The sequence below is a fragment of the Ursus maritimus genome, unplaced genomic scaffold (assembly GCF_017311325.1).
Source record: "Ursus maritimus isolate PB19 unplaced genomic scaffold, ASM1731132v1 scaffold_12, whole genome shotgun sequence".
Taxonomy (NCBI): Eukaryota; Metazoa; Chordata; class Mammalia; order Carnivora; family Ursidae; genus Ursus; species Ursus maritimus.
The window spans coordinates 64,184,277-64,204,676 of NW_024423564.1; the positions used below are offsets into that span (position 1 = coordinate 64,184,277).

At 43.8% G+C, this 20,400-nt stretch overlaps 1 protein-coding gene and 1 pseudogene across 2 annotated transcripts in view; both read right to left on the minus strand.

Moving 5' to 3' along the window:
* ELAVL4 (ELAV like RNA binding protein 4) overlaps nt 1-20,400 on the minus strand; it is an 88,867-nt gene that overhangs the window by 17,254 nt on the left and 51,213 nt on the right. For both annotated transcript variants that reach the window (XM_008699229.2, XM_008699230.2), the window contains one exon: nt 6,735-6,838. In XM_008699229.2, coding sequence (XP_008697451.1) covers nt 6,735-6,838 — 104 coding nt within the window. The remainder of the gene's footprint in view (nt 1-6,734; nt 6,839-20,400) is intronic.
* Nucleotides 15,517-16,323, minus strand: LOC103670854 (annotated as a pseudogene).

A 20,400-nucleotide genomic window follows, 5' to 3' on the forward strand; every position in this document is an offset into this window, starting at 1 on the left:
CGCCATCCAAATGTCTCCGACAATCAGAGACTCACTACCACCCCAAGGATATGTTCTACCCTGACAGCTGCCCCGGTCTCTTCCTGGATTCTTGAAACACAGGACTGAGCTTCAGAGTCACCGCTGACTTCTTTCCCCGTAGAGAACAGAAAAGCAACCACTGCGGATGAATCCATGAGTGCAGCACCATCCTTGCCGTCCTCCCCGTTTGCCTCTGGACAACCCTTAGAATGTCTCTTTAAAACGTGGGGCTGAGAGTGGGACACAGACACCAAGGACAGGCTGACCAGAGTGGATCCCTGTGAGCTGGAATTCACAATTCCCCTAACACAGCCAAGGTGAGCTTGCTCACATCCCACTGTTGGATTCTTTCGCACTTGTAGACAACTAAAGCCCCCAAGCCCCATTCCACACACTTCTGAAAACCTACGTGTCCTCTCAACCTGTACCTGTCTGATTCTCTTTTGTAATCCAGACCCAGGACACTGTGGATGACCTTTAAGATACTGGAATCATAACAACCTCACTGGGCAGAGAGAGTAGGGATGTTCTAGGTCTATCTCTCAAACTCCTACACCTGAATCTGAAATTATGCACTCAAAGGAAGTTAGCAGGGCACTGGGAAGCAGAGCAGCCAAACGGAAGCTCTCACAGGAGAGAAAGAGCAGCCCGGTACAACGGGGGTAAATGGGTCTCCAGTTTCCACTGCTATGGCTGCGTGCCTGCTCTTGGCTCCTTGGGGATTCAGTGATCTAGCCTTCCCTGCTGACCTTGGCAGGGAAGGGCTCCCACACTGCTCTGACTATAGCTGTCATGGGGGAGGAGAGAAAAAAGCCTTTTTATTATTAATAAGACTGAGGGAGGCAGTCTATCATTTCTGGGTGGGGTGATACCCGTCAGCAAAAAATGATCTGCTAACTTTCCGGAAAGCATTAAGAGCAGTGATAGGAGAAATAATTGCTTATGTGAGTGCAAAGAAAAGATGCTTCAGCGGAACGAAGGCCTTTAGCAAGGCAGGTGGATGGCGGGGCGAGGGAGGGAGGCGCAGCGCCCTGATGACCCTTGGCAAGAGGAAGAGGTGGGAGGGGCAGACTGGACCCTGCAAAACTCCAGTGTGGAGAGATCCCCTGGAGGCACCGTTAGCGCTATTAAAAGAGTAAAGCGAGAATGGAGAAATGGCTAAGCAGCATCACAGCACAGAGATGCTGGAATACAGGAGCTCAGTTTGTTCTCCTTCCCAGAGAAGGGAAGTTTTTTCCTTCTGGAAAGCCCTCACTCACACCTTCCCCTTCTCCAGTCCTGCTCCCTCTGGAGCTGGGGGGCTGCCTTGTGATAAAGCTTCCATCCTACTCTCACAGCCCCTCTCCTGACTGCCTGCCAACCCTCCTGGGTTCACTCTGTGTGGCAGAGGCAGCCTCTTGTCCCCTTATCCCTGCTCCAGTCCTGAAATCACTCACACCTTCGGTTTGCACAAGGGCTGTGCTCTGGGAATGTTTTCTTTAAAGTCATACTTTTATAATTTGAGTAATAGCTTCATGCTATTAGAAAAACACAAGACACAAATCATTTGTAAACCGGTAAAGCAATGACAAAAGGAAGGAAATACAAATAAACGTTGTTTACAGTATTGAGTTGGGAATGGCTGATACTGCCTTCATTACGGGATGATGTATTTTCCAAATTATTTATAAATAGGCATGCCTTGCTTTTAAAATGAGTAAAAGAGGTCCTAAAAAGCTGATGAAAACCAGTGTCTATGGCTGACAAAAACCTACCACCCCAGCCTGCAAGCCGCTGGTTTCATCCGTCAAACACCCCAAGTGACACACCATTGCCAGATGAACCTTCCTGGAACTTTACTTTGACCAGTCCCTCTCCTGCTCAAATCTCACACAGCTCCCTACTTCCCGCTCCTCCACCCCAAACCAACAGGAACCCCCGCAGCCAGCCGCAAGACTGCCCCATCCCACTGCGTTAGAGTTGGTCCTTTGCATGTTTGCATCCCCCCCCACCCCCGGAGGCAGAGCAGTGAAAACTTCTTCCCTCCTGCTCCTTGAACTCAGGTTAAATACAAACTGGTGGCCCACTACTCTGAAAAGTATACTGGGAGTGATTCCAAACCCTATACGCCACTTTGGATCACTTTTTACTGAAGGCTCTCAGTGTAACTTGAATATCAATCTAAACTTTTTGTGACGATATCCCTTTTGAAGGTACTACAGACCATCTAATTTTCTTTGTTACTAATCAGTGCAACAAAGAACTGGACCACTACAGCCGGATTCAGTGGAGTGCTTCCCATTAAGAGGCTGAAATTACAGTGTGAACTCAGAAGCTGCTGTTTTAGAACACATGGAGAGAGGAGAGAGCCCAGGACTGGGGCAGGCATCCGGTGTGGGGTCAAGGACTACCGGGAATCATTTTCCAGAACCCACAGCCATTTCACCCAGTGTTTCCCAGAGTCTAAAGTAATCTCTGTTAGTGAGGAAAAAAGCTAAACAAATAGCACCCCAAAGCCCTAAACAGGGCAAATCTTCTCCACTGGGTTCAGAGTTGAAATCCTGAGAACAAAGACCCAGTTTCCCAAGTGGAGCACCAGGCTGGTCTGGAAGGCTTGACATGTAAACCAACGGTCCATGCCCCATGCCTCTCTGACACACATGGATGGGACACTCCCCAGGGCACTGCCATCCCTGGGTCACCTAAATCCCAGAACCTGGCACACAGCCTGGAAAGCAGGGGTGCAAGAAGAAACAACCTGAAGTCAGGTCTATCCCCAGGTTGATGGCAGAAGCCCCAAACCACAGGTCTGTTTACTGAAGAACCTGGGGGGACCACACAATTTGTTTGCTTCTTATATCTCCTTCCCATGCCGGGGAGGAGTGTAACCTCTGTGTTTGTGTAGCCAATACACACCCACACAATCTCACAGAACGCATGTGCTGCTGAGCAAACACACAGTGTGACCTTCCACCACTTACGACCCACTGCCAGAGTTATTTTTGAGACACACTTCCTGACTCCAAATCTCACTTACCAAGTATGTGATCCTGGGTAAGTCTCCTAACCTCTTTGGGCCTTACTTTCCTCAACTGTATAAAGGAGTGAATAGAACCTTCTTACCGGCTATCTTAAGAAGTAGAGTTAATGTATGTAAAGCACCCAGCCCTAGAGATGTTTCAAGGATTAAATCCTATCAAGCATGTAAAGGGGTTAGAGAGTAAATATTCAATAAAAGGTAGCATTACTATTATTCATTATAAGTATAATTATAATAAGTAATGATTATTATTTCCTTTCCAGCTCACGTGCACGCATTAATCAGCTCTTCTTATGGCCTTTGGACAAGTCAATTCATCTTTGAGCCTGGCCACTTTCTCCCACTAAACAAATTATAATCCAAAGAATAATCCCTCTGTAGTCACACGTCTGCAAACATGTACCAGATGTTCCTAGGAGATCACTGTAACGCATGCTTCCAAAGAATACGCTTGCTTTTTTCCAGATAGGCACATTCTCTGCAGTCATCCATACTACTCGTAGGGGCTTAATTAACAAATCACGCTCTTTCTCTGCTTTGATGCTGTGTCTGTGCCAAGATTGTATTCTCCTTGAGGACAGAGGCCTGGCCTTGCCCTCCACGTGTCCTCGGTATTGGCACACAGTCACATTACATCCCCCTTACTAAAGGGGCAATGAAAATTTGTTAACAGGGAACCATCATTTGTGGGCACCTTCCCCTAGTAGCCCAGTAACAAATCATTCACTTCCAAGAGGCAGAACAGTGTTTGTGTATTCAAATTTGACTGCAAAGCCTACAAACTGCTTGTCCACATGGTCAACTACTAAATTTTGTTTGGCCTGACCACCTATGCTTTAAAATTTTTAAGTTGGTTTCCAACCTTTAAAAATTGAGAGATATGGCATAAAAAAAAATCTAGATTTCGGCTTTTATTGAATAATTGGAAGATCCGGTAATAATCCGGTCTTAAATAATCAGCAGTAGTTGAAGAGTAGCTGCCTTTTTAAATTGCTCCCCACCTCACTATAGTCTCCACCACTCCCTCGGAGCTTTCCAGAACTATCCTGGAATCTAGCTGTTAATCATTAATTGTCAAAACTTGGGAATTGCAGAAAAAAAAAAAAAAACTTAGGAATTAAGTCTTGGCTTGCCTGCATCCGTGTGGTGCATTACATTTAAAGTAGGGTGTTTTGCATGAAGCAGTCCAGAAATGCACCCGAAACGTGAAAAGGAGGGACAAACTTGACCACATCTTGCAAACATGTGCTAGATGGTCTGGGGAGATCTCTGTAAAGCATGCTTCCAGGAGGATACTTATGTTTTCCATATAGGCAAGTTATCTATTCCTTCATGGGAGGCAGAGCAAAGAGATAAATCTCGTGTCACTTATCAAAGCAAACGGAAGCAGAAGTAAACAGTGGCCTGAAAGGCAGAAAAGCAATTTTAAAAAATTAATAAATGATGAGACCATTAACAGCACATGAAAAGGGTTTGCTTTTTTTCCCCTCCCCTTTAATATGATTTTTACCTTAAACATTGTGTCCCTTTAGGAAAGGGAAGAAAAGTTAATAAAGGAACCTATCACTCAAACTTAATTTTTAGTATGGCAAATAAACTGCTTTAATGAAAGGGCTGAAATCCCTAGATTTGCACATTAAATTTTCATTCGTAGTAGAGAATGGAAATTATTGATTCAGCCATGGCATCATGCATTTTGAATCCTACAGTGCCTGGGAAGCCCACGTTACTGCTGGGTGCAAATGTGTTGGCAGTGTTTTGATGCAGGGTGAGCGCAGGGTGGTGAGGGGGTGGGGCAGACTGTCTCCTCACAGAACGAAAATAATCGATGTTCCTCGTCTGTAAGACCCACCTAGACAAAGCACTGTTTCCGATGGCGTGATGCATCAGGGGCTGCATTCTGAGATCAGAAAAGCCGGGTCCAAGCAGTCTTTCAGGAAGCCCAACAACTCAATGGAATAGATATATTTTTAAAGGCAGAATGGATGGCTGATGATTTGATTCTAAACTCTTGGGAAGGTTTGGGTTTCAAGAAAACTGTAGCAGAAAGAAAAGTACTTTCTCAGTTCAAGGTCAGGGTGTCCATCAAGGGAAGAGTAAGGGTCTGACATTCTAATGCTGAACTGGATAGCACAGAAAAACCAATCAAACCCACAAATACAGCCTCAACCTGATATGGCCTCAACAAACAGGGGTGCGAGCCTCCCATCTTCACTTAAAGCATAAAAATAGGTATGTTTTTCTTTTGAAAGAAATTAATCCTCCTGCCTCTCAGAGGACTACCCCGTAATTAAACAACTCTTAATTATTTCTCCGTTAGATAACTCATAGGGATTGATTGTAAGATGAGATGGAGGCAGCCTGAGTCAGGCCCATTTTGGGGTCTGTGTACACCATATATGGTATGAGATCAGGAAGGCAATTGTCTTTAGAAATAAAACTAAATGCAATTGCAAAAGTAAAGCTGCTTCAAATGAAGGAAGGAAGGAAGGAAGACAATCATGTAATATAGTCCAAAAAAAGAAGGTTTTTGTTTTTGTTTTGGATTTGTTTTGATTACCTCCTAGCTAAGATCATATACCAATAGTCTCCTCTGTCGGTCTGGATGTTGGAGAAGAAGCTCTGTTGAACCAAAAAGTTCTGCTTTTGTGTTTTCATACACTGAGAGCTGGTGCCATCTATAGATTTCCATTCTGGGAGAGGTTTCTCTTTTGTCCTACTTTGCGTCAGACCTGCTGTCGTGAGGATAACAGCACCCAGGAGACACCTCCCTGTGGTCTAATAGGCTATGAAGGATGGGACTCATTAATGGGCTGGCAGCTGCCACCAAGCAGGACACTGCCTGGAGGTGGGGGAAGAAGGGGAAGGGAGGCTGAGGAGGAGAAGGCTCCATCCAGGAGACCACTGGCTGTGGGAAGAGGCCCACAAAGCAAATGGCACCACTTCCTGAAGGATCCCCACAAGGTGAAGTCTGACCGAGAGGGTGACAACCCAGTAACAGAAACCTCTGTCTGTAGGAACAGGCTCTGGGTAACTGTTTCTCTTTTTCGACTTAAAACAATTCCACTTGAGATATTACCTACAGCTCTGATTATTTTCCAATTGCTCGAATGCTGCTTCTTCTGTTATTCCTTTACTATGTTTCTAACAATTTTATAGTACCCGTCCCTATTACACTAGAGTTTATTTATAACGGATTTTTTCTTTTCTAGTCTCAGTTATGAGAACTGTCCACCCTTAGGTAAACCCAAACCGTTCAGCCTGGCACACCAGGCCCCTGCCCACCTCCCATCCAAACTTGGGCCATGTTATTTTATATGCTGTTCTCCACTCATAATGTTTTCATTCGTTTTCACAGCTTCCCATGTGCTGTTCCCTCTGTCTGGAACAGCTTCCCTGCCTCAGCTTCTTCCCATGGCTCAGTTCTGGCCATCTTTGTAGACTTGGGCTCACAGGCTTTCTTGGGGGCCCTGACACCCCATCTGCCCTCTACTCAGGGCATCTTCCCTCTACTCAGCCTGCATCTCATTCTTTGTGATGATCTGCGCCCCCCACTTAGTACAGTGGATGATACATGTTCTTTGCATAAATAAAAAGCACCACTTCCAGCTCCCTGATAGCCTGCATTTATTAGCTCAAAGGGATGAAATTTAACCAGTGCTTCCCAGTCAGGAGCCAGCATATCACTTCTTACCTTTATGGTTTTGGTCTGGAGTCTGAGTCCATTTAAAGTGTTGATGGCTTTCTCTGCATCCTTTGGGTCAATATAGTTAACGAATCCATACCCTAAACTCTGTCCTGTGGAAACATTTTAAAAAAGAGAGAGAGAGGAAGAGAGAAAGAGAGAGAGAAAGAGGGCTCAGTATCTTTACGGCAATAACACCTCCCATTGCAGTGAGTCAAAACCCTCCTCTAGTATATGGTTCCTTTTACACCAGGGTTTACCCCAGGTGGGAAAGTTTCCAGTTCTTCCATCTCTCACTCTGGTCAGCCTATGAACTCACAGGAGCTGCCCAAGCTGGGCATGGGTAAGTGTTCCTGCCCATAGACATCCATACACAAGTGTCCACTTAATCGGAAAGAAGTGAGAAGGTAGTGGAAAGAGAGCACATGTGGTTTGTTAGATTTGAACTGGAGTCATGAGGTTTTTCCTACCAGCTGTGTGACTGTGGAGAGAAGTCATTTAATGTCCTGTTTTTTCCCCCACATGTCTTCTCTGGCGATAATAGCACTTGCCACAGACAGGTTTGAAAGCGTTAAAGAGATACCGTGTGGGAAATGCCTACCAAGTACGTTGCCTAGAATATAGTAGCTGCTCAACGAAGGACAGCTCTGCTGCGCTCAGTCCTGTAAAACTGGGGCGAGCGCGGAATGCAGTAGCTGTGTCTGCTGCCTCCGTCATGCCAGCCACGCCCACACGCGGAGGAATGTAGCAGGATCTGAGCAGCAAAGACTGAGACATTTATAGTGAAGGCATGGCCAGAATTTAAGCAGTTGCTACAAATCATTGGTTACCCTCATCATCCCCCCAGCCCAAGAACAATTAAAAAAAAAAAAAAGGGAGGGTTCTATTGGAAAGAACTGGGGAGCTCCTAACACAAAGGGGAGAGTGCAAATGCATTCTGCCAAGAGGGTTTAGCTCCTTTAGGTGGAGATGGCATCAACTCGTCTGCAAAGAGAGGTAGCAAGTGACAGGGCTCCCCCCTAAGTGAAATAAAAATAATGTGCTTGCGATCGTGCCACTGATTATAAATAGTCCATCAGCTCTGCCATGTGTCATCAGCCAGAAATATCATTAGGAAACTTTACATTTTCTGACATACCCTTTAAGAAACACAGAGCTTAGGGTGGCTGCAAAACCAGCTTGAACTTCCCAGGCTATGTTATTGATTTGTGGGCGGCAGCAGAGCCGAAGGGGAGGAAAATGACAGGACGTCACATGTCAGGGAAGACTGATTACATAAAGCTCCTTTTGGAGTACCCGGGCCAGGGCTGGGAGACAATACAGCAAAAAGCCTGCCATGTCCTGGTGACAGGAGCCCATTTCAGCAGCCAAAAAATCTTTCCAACAGCTTCTGTTTTGCTGGTAAATGTCTGTGTTTGTGTTGGTTGTAGGAGGGAACCTGGGAAAACAAGTTGGGTTCTGGATTAGAAAATGGGTGACTTTGTTATCCTTTATAGGACGCAAGCAAAGAGAATTACGAGGAATGGCTAAGTGCCCATTTTTGTCCCCAAAATGGAAAACCCCAAATGACAATACTTTCCATTAGAATATTTCTTTGTGTTTTGGACTAACAGGGTTAGAACAGGAAAGACAGGAGCAAACTTTGCCAGATATACCCTTTTTAGGCAGAATTAGTAACTGAAGAAAGAGGACAGAATATTTAACACACTCTAGCCGCTGGACCCCTCTGCGCGCACATGCGTGCATGTGTGTGTGTGTGTGTGTGTGTGTGTGTGCGCGCACGTGCACGCACGCGTGTGCAGGAGAGTAAAAGTGTGTGTGAGAGAGAGAGAGAGAGAGAGAGAGAGAGAGAGAGGTGTGTGAATTACAAGACCCTGCCACATGTTCTGAGAAACTTTTGCAAATCCAAAAATATAAGAGAGATTAGTTTAAAAATATCATTTATCCTAAATTTGGCTCCACCTCATCAAGCCTAACTAAATTCACCTAATTAAATCCATTTTCATCATTCAAATTTACCAGTTCTATCTTCCTTGTAAATAAGAGAAGCCTTAAAAATTGCAATACTAAAATATTCTTACAATTATTCATTTTAAACAGTCATACATCAAGTTGAGATGCCTTAAAGGGCATCTTTAAAGCAATAATCTCAATGATAAACCTTAGTTATGAGTTCTAGGAAACAAGTCAGACAGTCAATCTATCTAGCTAAATTCAATTTGTATAAAATTAAAATGAAATATGAAAAAATAGAGACAAAAGACTCACCACTCAACTGCAAACATTGAACCTAAACCCAAATGGTTCATGATTCATCGTACTGAAGGAATGTATGTGGAAGAATTTATCATGCCGACCAGTGCTGCACGTTCCCTGATATACTATATCTTTCTTTCTAATTATTCATGTATTTCTGGAAATCTAAAATAAATAAAGTGGCTATGATTTTTACATTCTATATTTTATCTTTGTTTTAGACCTTTGCTTCAGGTCCTAGGAAGGTTCTGAAGGTCAAGCGGATGAAAAGACTCTTTTTTTTTTTTTTTAAAGATTTATTTATTTATTTTACAGAAAGAGGGAGTGGGGAGAGGGGTAGAGGGACAAAATCTTCAGGAAGACTCCCCACTGAGCGTGGAGCCCAATATGGGGGGTGGGGTCTTGATCCCAGGACCCATGAGATCATGACCTGGGCTGAAACCAAGAGTCAGACACTCAACCGACTGAGCCACCCAGGCGCCCCAAAAGAAAGGACTCCTCCCAGCAACAAGCTGTGTCGTATCTACTCACCTGCCTGTATCAGTCCCAAACCCACCATCACCTCGGGTTGAACGTAATTAGCACAACTGTGCTATCATCACCTGCTCCAGATTTAGAGAGAGACTGTACTTAACATCAGGAATGGCGGTGCTTTTGAGAAAAACTAAAAACCAGATGAACATCGTTCCAGAAAGGAGGAGGGGGGAAAGACTGGAGATTCTCCTTGATATGAAATAATGAGGTGCAAACTCTGAAACAGAACACTGCACTGAGCAAGAGTGGGACAGAGGTGGAAAGCACTGCCTGTGAACGGAGACACATGAGATAACCTGCAGCACAATGAACTACTTGTGGTTAGCCTAGTTTGAGAACAGCTTCCTCACGTGCTTCTTGCCAACATAGGAGGAGTCCAGCTAAGTCTAATAAAAATACTCGATGGAACTAAGCAATCTCTTTTAAAACACTCTAGAGAGGATTAAATCCCGAGGTAGAAAATATAAAAACCCAAGCTTCATTTCTTTTTTTTTTTTTAAGATTTTATTTATTCATTCGACAGAGATAGAGACAGGCAGCGAGAGAGGGAACACAAGCAGGGGGAGTGGGAGAGGAAGAAGCAGGCTCATAGCGGAAGAGCCTGATGCGGGGCTCGATCCCATAACGCCGGGATCATGCCCTGAGCCGAAGGCAGACGCTTAACCGCTGTGCCACCCAGGTGCCCCTCAAGCTTCATTTCTTTCAAGAATTATTAGTAGCGGGGGAGAGTAAAATGAAAAAGAATTCTGTGTTTTAACTTGTCTGTATGGTGGGCATACATTGGTGGTGAGTTTTGGGTTTGCAGTTCTATATTTAAAGGCACATAGAAAAATACAGATGAAATACATTCACAAAAAATACCAACACTATTTCCATGGGGACCAAGAGAGCCACCATGCTGGGAAGGCCCCAGGGGACGCAGTCTGGAGCCTAGAGTGAAGCGTGTGCATATCTGCATCCCAGAAATAGATAAGGTCCTCTTATTATTCCTTTTTCCCCAAATAACTACATCTTCCTTTACCAGCAGTAGCAAGATTTGACCATATAGGTATAGCGACAGTATTTTCAGAACAGAAAATTTTTATAACTTTATTTTTGTTCTCAACTTCTGAGTTTATTTTGATAGCAAGTTGGTCAAATAAAACAAACCATGAGGTTATGATTATTGAATCACCAATAAAAAATAAAATCAATACAGAAAAGATGATATTATGACATGAAGATTGTCTCCAAAATTTAGAAACTATTGTGAGTACCTGGCTCCCTGATACTCAGGTGATCCACAACCCTCACACGTGACCTCTCCTTAATACCCCCGTCCTGCAGGCACGGATGAGGGATCCCCAGTGACCATGCATGAGCAGGAAATGCATTCTTGGCAGGTTGAGATGGAAACTTAAAATTAGAACGTAGTTTCTAAGGGGAAACAGTTATACACAATGGCTACATTTTAAAGCACTTCAGTGTATTTTGGATTAAAGGGATCCATGTGTTTAACAAGCTTTTCTTAAACCTGAACCTGAATATCTCTGTTTTTGTAAATTGCACACATGTACACGTGCACACACCAACACATGATGTGTCCTCCTACTCTGACACGGCAACATCTCCATTCTGCTGCAATAATTTGTATACCAACTTCTCCCCCTGGAAACCAAACACTTCTCCTCACAAGAACTAGCTTCTAAAACTTTGCTTCCTTGAGCGTAGTAGGTGCCCAACAAACAGATGACAGAGTGGATACACCTGTCTGTACCAACCCTCCACTTCTGGAAGAATGCTTTATGTTTGGGGGAAAGGAGGGGGACCTGGGGAGTTCTTTTTGCATTTGTGAGAAAGGGAGAGCATGACGAGCCGACACCAAGGATTGGGAAAGAAAACACCAAGAATGTCTGGGTGGCTCTCCTCCGGCACAGATGAGGTGCTGCCCACCCTCGGAGTTTCCAAAGCGCTTTGCCACCCGTTCTGTTGCATCTGCCTCTCACAGCAACCCCGTGGGAGAGAAAATCATCATTTTATAGATACGGAAACTGAAGATCAGAGAAAATAGTGATTTGCCCTACATTACAGAGCTGGATCTCAGTCTAGATCAGGGGTTGGCCAACTTTTTTACGTACAGGGTGAGACAGTAAGTAGTTTAGGGTTGGCAGATCCTCTGGTCTCTGTCGTGACAACTTGGCCATTACAGCAGGAAAGCAGCCATAGACAATATGTGTTCCAATAAAACACATTTCGAAAAACAGGCAGTGGGCCCAACTTGCTCTTTGGGCCATAGTTTGCCAACCCCTGGTTTAGATCTTTTGACTCCAAATCCAGTACCCTTTGCCATACACACAGTTACTCCATTTGAACTAAAATGTCACTGACAACGATTCCTGAAATACCTCTGAGGCTTTTTGAATCATCTAAGAAAAATTCAATTGTCTTCAATAATTTGTGCTAAGCATTTTTATTGTATTCAAATTCTAGGAATCACCATCATAGCTGATTATAACCCCTCGTTTTCCCCAGTCATTCTGGATAGACGTTGTTTTCCCTTGCCTTCGGGGTCCTGGGGGTTATGACAGCAGGACCCCAAATGTGATATGATATCCTCATGGTTGATGGCAGCAACAGAGAAGCCATCCCTTTGCAGGGCTGGCTGCAAGGGACCTCAGCATTTCTGCACTGCCAGCCTGCATACTTTGCTCTTTCTTCAAAACTCGTCATTCTCCAGAAACCTAACAGCTACTCCCCTCATCTGCAGAGCCCCCAAGGGGGCAGCCAGATGGGTAGCTGCTGTTGATAAAAACTTCTGAGTTGAGTAAGGAATTTTTGTGAATGTTAGAACCCCTAGCTCAGGCTGAAATTCTGTTCTCAAAGCACATGATAAAATCCCCAGTCACCTTAAGATCGCCTGCACGGTGGTAATCCGCATGCTGGGTTAACTGCAGCCAACTCTAAATCTCAGGACTCCCTCCCTGCCAGTCCTGAGATGCCTTTCCCTGTTGTCAGATGCCGCAAAATCTACCAGGACACACTCTAAAGAGGGTCAGAGAGACCTGCAGCTGTTACTACACACACACACACACACATTGTGTGTGTGTGTGTGTGTGTGTGTGTGTGAAAACTATACTTGCTGTATGTCTTTGGTTAAGTCACTTAAGCTCTATCAGCGTGTTCCTTGATCTGGAAACACAGGGATAATCCCTTATCCTCACAATCGAGCGTCACTATGAGGGCTAACTATGTTAACACATAGACCGACAGCAGCGATCATTCATTCAGGGTCCACCTTGTGCCAGGCACTGTGCTACGTGGCTTACTAATGTTTCCTAATTGAATCCTGTGTGAAATGGGTACCATGGGGCCCATCGGGCAGATAAGAAAAATGGGCTAAGACATGTGAAGTAACCTGCCCAAAGGCAACCAGCAAGTAGGGTCCATGGCTGGATTTGAATAAGCCCAGGTCTGTGTGACTTCTCAGCTCACGCTTTTCTCCCCACAGGGTCTGGCCTCTGTGAACAGGCACAGCAGTGCCCAGCATCAGGTAAGCACTCAGGGGGATGCAACACCCTCCGCTGGGGTCTCGTCCCCTTCTTAACACTGACTGCGTGTGCTTTGAGATGCTCGAGCCTCCATGGCTCTTTTCCCACCCATCCCGCCTGTGTGGGTTTTACACAGTGTTGGGCAATCTGAGTCCTGGCTTTTCTTCCGCAAGCTCAGGGTTAGCAGAGACAACTCGTCAGAGAATTCGTTTTCTTTTGGTAGTTCACACAATTGCCTCAAACTAAGTATGGTTTAAAGTCTTGGTACTCTAAGTGTGATCCCTCTACCAGCACCGTAGGCATCATCTGGGGACTGGATACAGAAACGTAACGATGTAAGAAATGCAGCTTCAGCTTATTGCTGCGTGGCCTTAGCCAACTAACTTAAATGAACCTCCCTACACCTTGGTTTCTGAAAAAGCTACACATCCTAATCCAGAATAACAGGGAAGGGAAACTCCGACAGAAAAACTTTCAGAATTTCTTTGTGTACACTATTTCTTTTCTTCCCCCAATTCTGCATTCCTACTCGTCCCTTTCTGCTGCAGTAATCTCATCTGTAAAATGAACTTAATATTACTTTCTCCTGGAGTTATCAGGAAGACTAAAAGTGATAATGCATGCAAAATGCCTGGCATATAACAGATGCTCAGTAGACGTTGGTTCTTTGCCTTTTTTCTCCCACACCCCATTGAATACTGCCTTCTACTATTGTCTACGAGAATGCTGTCTCCTCGGTGAGGCCCCAGTCTTCTTAAGGCAGAGAATGTTTCTGATGCTTTACTTTTACATCAGAGCACATGATATGCAACAGGCGCACAAAGTCCATATTTAGCAGGCACCTACAACATTCTGGATACTATGAGTGGGCCCCAAAATGACCAAGAAATTGTCCCTGACTTCAGAGAACTTAATATGTAGAAGGGAAAGATGGATATAAGAATTAATTTTAGTTCAGCAAAAACATAAATATATCAGAGATACTTCTTTTAAAACTATATACAGGAACAACAGCAACAAAACTATATACAGGAACAGAGAGGAGATGGAGACTGATTCTGACTGAGCAGAGTACAGAAGGCTTCCTGGAGGTGGGGGCATATGAGTTTAGTTTTGAAGAAACAGAATTTTGATAGGGGTTTCCCATCAAGGGGTGAGCTTCCAACCTGAGGGCTGAATCCAACCACTGCATAAATTTACCCCACAGATAGTTACTGAGCACCTAGTATGTGCCAGACATAGTTCCATTTACAGAGATTATAGCTCGGAACAAAAATACGTGGTTTCTGCCATCACTGAATCTATATTCTGATTGGGGGCGATGGAGCAAGACAAGAAACATAAATAAAATATAAAGTTTGTCAGATGATGGTGAGTTCTTGGGAGGAAATAAAGCACAGAAGGGGGAAGACAGTGGAGGGGATGGGGTTGTAATTTTTTAATAGAGGGTCAAGTAAGGCTAAGGTGACATGAGAGCAGAGACCTGAGGGAGAGGAGTCAGCCAGTCCCCCCTATCTGAGGGAAGGGCATCCCAGGCAGAGGAAATCTGTGCAAAGGCCCTGAGGCAGGAGCATGCATGCCATGTTGGAGCAATGACACAAGTGAACGTGAGGGCAACGTACCACTGCACTTGTTAAATGCCTGAAAAGAGGAAAGGGGCAGCCCTGGTTTCTTCAAACTGCTTCTGTGGTGCTATTGAATAGGACATGTATGAAAACCATTCAGTCCCTGCCCCACAGCTTTGCAGATCAGGTAAACATTCCTACTGAAATATCTTTTTGAAACCATCTCTTGACGTGACTCTGTTCCTCACTAGACTGGGGGCAACTTGAGGCCAAGATGATATTTTATTCATCTCTGTATCCCCAGGGCCTACCAAAGGGTCCATGACATTGTTGGATACCCAGTAAATGTCTGTCGGGTGAATGGATGAATATTTTCTATTCACATACATATTTACATCCTCTTAACTACATTCAAACTCTCATGTACCAATCAGAAAGTAACCAGAAAGAGCAGCAAACTCTTTTACCAGGGCCTTACCCATGTCCAGAGGAACCAAGCCCATCTTTCAGAAAGAACTGCAGTCTTTAGTCTGAAGGAGAGAAGACTCTAGAGTTGCTCAGAGCCAATTCTAATATTTGGAAGGCTGTCATGAGAAAGCAGGGGTAGACTTGCCATGTGGTGCCCCACGGGAGAGAACAAAGATCAGAGAGAAGAAAGTTAGGGAGTAGATTTCTGCCTTGATAAAAGGAAGAACTTTTTAATACTGATTTATAAGGGTGTGGCAGCCTTGTGAGGTGGTAAGGGCCACCTGACTAGAAGTATGCAAACAGAGACCAGATCAATGTTTTATCAAGGGATGTGGCAGCAGTCAGCAAGATTGACTGATCCCTTCTAATGCTAAGAGTCAGAGCTTCTAAATTATGTTTTATTTATTTATTTGAGGAACAAGAACCGAGTTTCCTATTTGTTCATTTCTTGCATTTGAAGGATTACTTGGTGACATCCTTGGCTGAGACTCTTCACCATAGTCCTTAACCACCACACAACTGCAACCAACCACTTTGCGGGCTTTTCCCTCTCTGTCAGTTTTCCGAGGCCTGCCCATTCCTCTGCTTCCTCACTGCCATCAACCTTCATTAGGTGGATTTGGTGTTCAGACGAAGGCCCCCACCAACTTGACATACATAGGCTCATCACAGTTGGACGCAATCCCACAGAGGTGGGCTTGGGGCTTGTCTAAGGCTTTGGCAGCTTTGTGAATTCCAACTTCTAGGCCATCGTGGATGAGGGCAGTCTTCAACACCTCTTGTAAAGCAGTATTAACGCCCACGTCACCTCCAGCAGCAATGCCTTCCTTGACCGTGGCAGTGGGTTATGGGTGGAGCTGCATCTTGAGTGTACCTAAGCTTCTGCCTCCGCGCTAGCTAAATTCTATTTATTTTAGATCCAACACTCCCAACTCGTTTCAGTTTATCCTGATTTCTAACTGAGGAAATAAAAAGAATAGAGAATAATTACTAAGCACCTACTATGGGCTCAACACTTTACATACATCATTATGTAAATCTTCACAACCTCTGAAGCAGGATTTCTATCCCTGTTTTGCAGAAGGGGAAACTGAGCCCCAGAAAGTAGAAATAACATGCCCAAGGTTATTTGGCCACAGAATAGCAGCCAGACCCATGTGATTCCAGAGCCTGTGCACTTTTTTGCTGTGCCCTGGTTTCTTGAATATGTGCTCATTTGTATGCCAAACACACCTGCTGGACATGCATGGCACAGTGTGCCTGAGACTTTGAGAGAGCCTGGGTTTTCTAGTACTATCTCCAAGTCCTCATTCTTTCCATTTAGTTCCAATATAAACCCTCAAAATATCCCACTCCCACCTTCTTCTTTTTTTTTTTTAATAATGATTTTTTATTATATTATGTTAGTCACCATACAGTACATCCCCGGTTTTCGATGTAAGGCTCGATGATTCATTAGTTGTGTATAACACCCAGTGCACCATGCAATATGTGCCCTCCTTACTACCCATCACCGGTCTATCCCATTCCCCCACCCCCCTCCCCTCTGTAGCCCTCAGTTTGTTTCTCATAGTCCATAGTCTCTCATGTTTCATTCCCCCTTCTGATTACCCCCCCTTTCTTTATCCCTTTCTTCCCCTACTGATCATTCTCGTTCTTATGTTCCATAGATGAGAGAAATCATATGATAGTTGTCTTTCTCTGCTTGACTTATTTCACTAAGCATTATCTCCTCCAGTGCCGTCCATGTTGTAGCAAATGTTGAGAACTCGTTCTTTCTGATTGCTGAGTAATATTCCATTGTATATATGGACCACAACTTCTTAATCCAGTCATCTGTTGCAGGGTATCTCGGTTCCTTCCACGATTTAGCTATTGTGGACATTGCTGCTATGAACATTGGGGTGCATATGGCCCTTCTCTTCACTACGTCTGTATCTTTGCCACTCCCACCTTCTACCTTGGTTGTGCCTGGACCTAGTGCATCACAGAACGACAGTCTTGGAAAGGACTTTAGTATCAATTGTCTTCAAGTCTGTTCTATAGATTCTAAAACTGAGGACCAAGGAAGAAGCAAGGAGTTCATGGTCTAGTAGGACAGTCAGACCTATGAATCATTAATGACAGCAGCGTATGGCTCAGTGTTAGGACAGTTAGAAGGACAGAGGGCTTTTTGAGATGAATTAAAAAAGACTGATAAGAGATAGGCAGGCAATAGACAGAGAAGGGCATTCCAGCAGGAGGGGACGGCATGAGCATCCGTTCCTCGATGAGAGAGACCTGCCCTTCAGTTTATAGCCGTTGCTTCCAGGAGACCGTTGATTGTTAATATCAACCTGAACTGTCAATACTGCTTCCAAGTTGAATCTGTGCTGAGATGTATATGTGATATCTCCCTCGACCTCTGGCACAGATCCAGGAAACATTCAGGTATCTGAAATTTCGAGTGTGTCTGCTTTCTGCCAACAACAAACACTATGGAAAAAGATAGGACCCAGCCATCCTTATTTTGAATTCCCAAAGTATTTAAAATTACACTGAACCAGTACTAGGTTATTTCCAGAGGTTACATTCTGGCTTCCTGAGTGGATGTAATTTCCCCAGAAGCTGAGAACTCATCATGGGGCATCAAGACGGCAATGAACAAAGCCCTTGTCCCACAGTGGGCATTCAATATAAGCTTGCTGAACTAAATACATTTCTTACTGGACCCTAAATCTCTTAAGGGCAGGAATATGAATCTTGTTAATCTTGGTATGACCAATGGCCGGCACATAGTAGGCTTTCAATAAATCTATGTAGAATGGATGAATGAGTTAACAAATTCGACAAGTGAATAAATAGGAACAAAAACAGTTATTTTGGGGGGCACATGAGTGGCTCAGTTGGTTAAGCATCTGACTCTGGATTTCAGCTCAGGTCATGATCTTAGGGTCATGAGATTAAGTCCTGCATCAACTCTGCTCTGGGTGTGGAACCTGCTTGAGATTCTCTCTCTCCCTCTGCCCCTCCCTACTCTCTCACTCTTAAAAAAAAAATAGTAATTTTTTGAGTGGTTACCATGTGCCAATCACTGTACTGAGAGCTTTGTTTTTTTTTTTTCCAGCTTTAATGAGGTATAATTGACAAATAAGATTGTAAGATATTTAAAGTGTACATTGTGATGATTTAATATACGTGTACATTTATTTATTTACTTACTCATATTTTTGGTGAGAACATTCAAGTTCTAGCTGAGTACTTTATGTCTATCGTCTCATCTACTCCCTAAAACAATCCTACAAGTAGGTATCATCACTGCCATTTACATTCAAGAAGACCAATGTCTAGAGGCCTCAGATCCCAAGACACAAGTCCATCTGGCTCCAAAGTCCATACGGGCTTTTAATAGAGTTTCCCGATTTCAGAGACAATATCAACCAAACTGTTTAAGTAAATGTGACACAAAGCCTCTGTTACCGGGGTAAGGTACATGGAAACGCACAGAGTATATACAACGATTTCCAGCAGTTCCCAAAGCAGGAAGGACCGGTTACAAAACTACATTATTCCAAAGAGAAAAAAGCCAACCAATAAATTCTCAAAGGAGTTTTTTTTTAACCTCTTTTGGTTTGTCCTATAAAATAAGTTGCTCCAAATGACAGATCTTCAAATATATATTTCAATAATAAACCTCAATAAATGACAAAATGAAACTCATCTGAACCCTATTTTTCTTCTGTCTGCTCAGGGAAGAAAGGTGATTCATAAGATAAAAAGCTAGTATCAAGTACTTAGTTTTAAAAAAAGCTGAAAGGGAAAAATAGGGAATGTGCCAGGGATAATAGAAACCTCAGCGACAACCACCGCACCCTCTGCATCCATCACACAAAGGGAAGTGTTCAGACTGATGACCCTGGGGCAATGAAAGGTTCTTAATCGAAGCAACATTCAATTAAATTATGTGCAGAATATTCCTACAGACAGGAAAGAACAGTCAAACATTCAAACATATTTTTAACGAGCATTGAAACAAAAAGAGGAGGATTTTGGCAAACTCCCAGCTAGCCAGAGAAATGAACCAGAATTCTTAATTCTTGGTTGGCTTGCTCTCACATAAAACAAAAGGTTTGGATATCAGACAGACAAGACTTGCCACCCAGAATGGATGTGCACCAACAGGTGATTCCAGAAACGCAGCCGATGTTAGACAACGGTCTAGCAACAAAGGAAGAAGAGGTAGAAAAAGTTATCAGGTTAGTACTAATTACATACACTGTAATTAGCCTTCGGGCAAAATGAGACTGTCTGTGGGTGAAATGTCTGTGGGTGAAAGGAAGTGCTGTGCTTAACACTAAAGACAACAGCTTCCAAAACTCCCATCAGACACTGTTTGTATAAAGCATGTGTAGAGAGGCTCCTGATATCATGTTGGGATTTAGATTAAATGAGATAAAGTATGTGAGAGGGCCTGGCACAAGGTAGATGCTTCATAAATATTAACTGAATATAAATCTATTAAAACTGTCTCTATCCAAAGTAAAAGAAAATTCATGGCTCTCGATGAAGGAGGTGAGATAAATAACTTGTCTGTGCAGAGAGAAGTTAGGACATCAGGTGTGAGCTGGAGAAGGACTTTGAGAATCTTTATCAGTCTGTCATTTCTGAAATGGGCTTGGGGATCTCTGGCCTTGGACTTACCACTAAGAGTGAAATGTGGAGGTTAGCACCCCATCCCTACCATCAAGGAGTTCACTGATAGTAAAGTACAGACAGGAAGCTCATGACCATGTTCGTTTCCAACCAATGTTAAAAGAGAAATTCCCCAGATCCATGAAAAAGAAAAGAAACAAGAAAGAAACCACATTTTCCCTTTTCATCAATAAGAAAAAACCAAGAAATAAAAACCAAGAACAAAGGACTCACGCAGAAATGGGTCCGTAGAGTAGGAATGAAGGAGGGAAGCCATCTTCTCTGATTTTTTTTTTTTTTAAAGCTAAGGGCTTCTCAGAGAATGGCTATACCGTGCCACTATGACCAGCCTCGTTACACTGAGTCAAGTACCTGGGAGAGGTGAAAATGAAGGAACGCCCGGGAATGTGTGTGAGAATCACAAAATGTAAACACCTTCCATGGCTTGGCTCTTTTGGGCAATGGAAAATGAAATGTCACCCTAACAGAAAGCCAAATGAACTCATGATTTAAATTGTGCCCAGAACATGCTCAGTGACTTTCAACAAAAATGCCTAATATGTGCTGGGGCTGCGTTGGTGCCATATCCAGTTTCTCTTGGGAGCTAGTAAGACTTTTCTAGGACACCAGGCTTCCACTTGCCTACCCATGTGC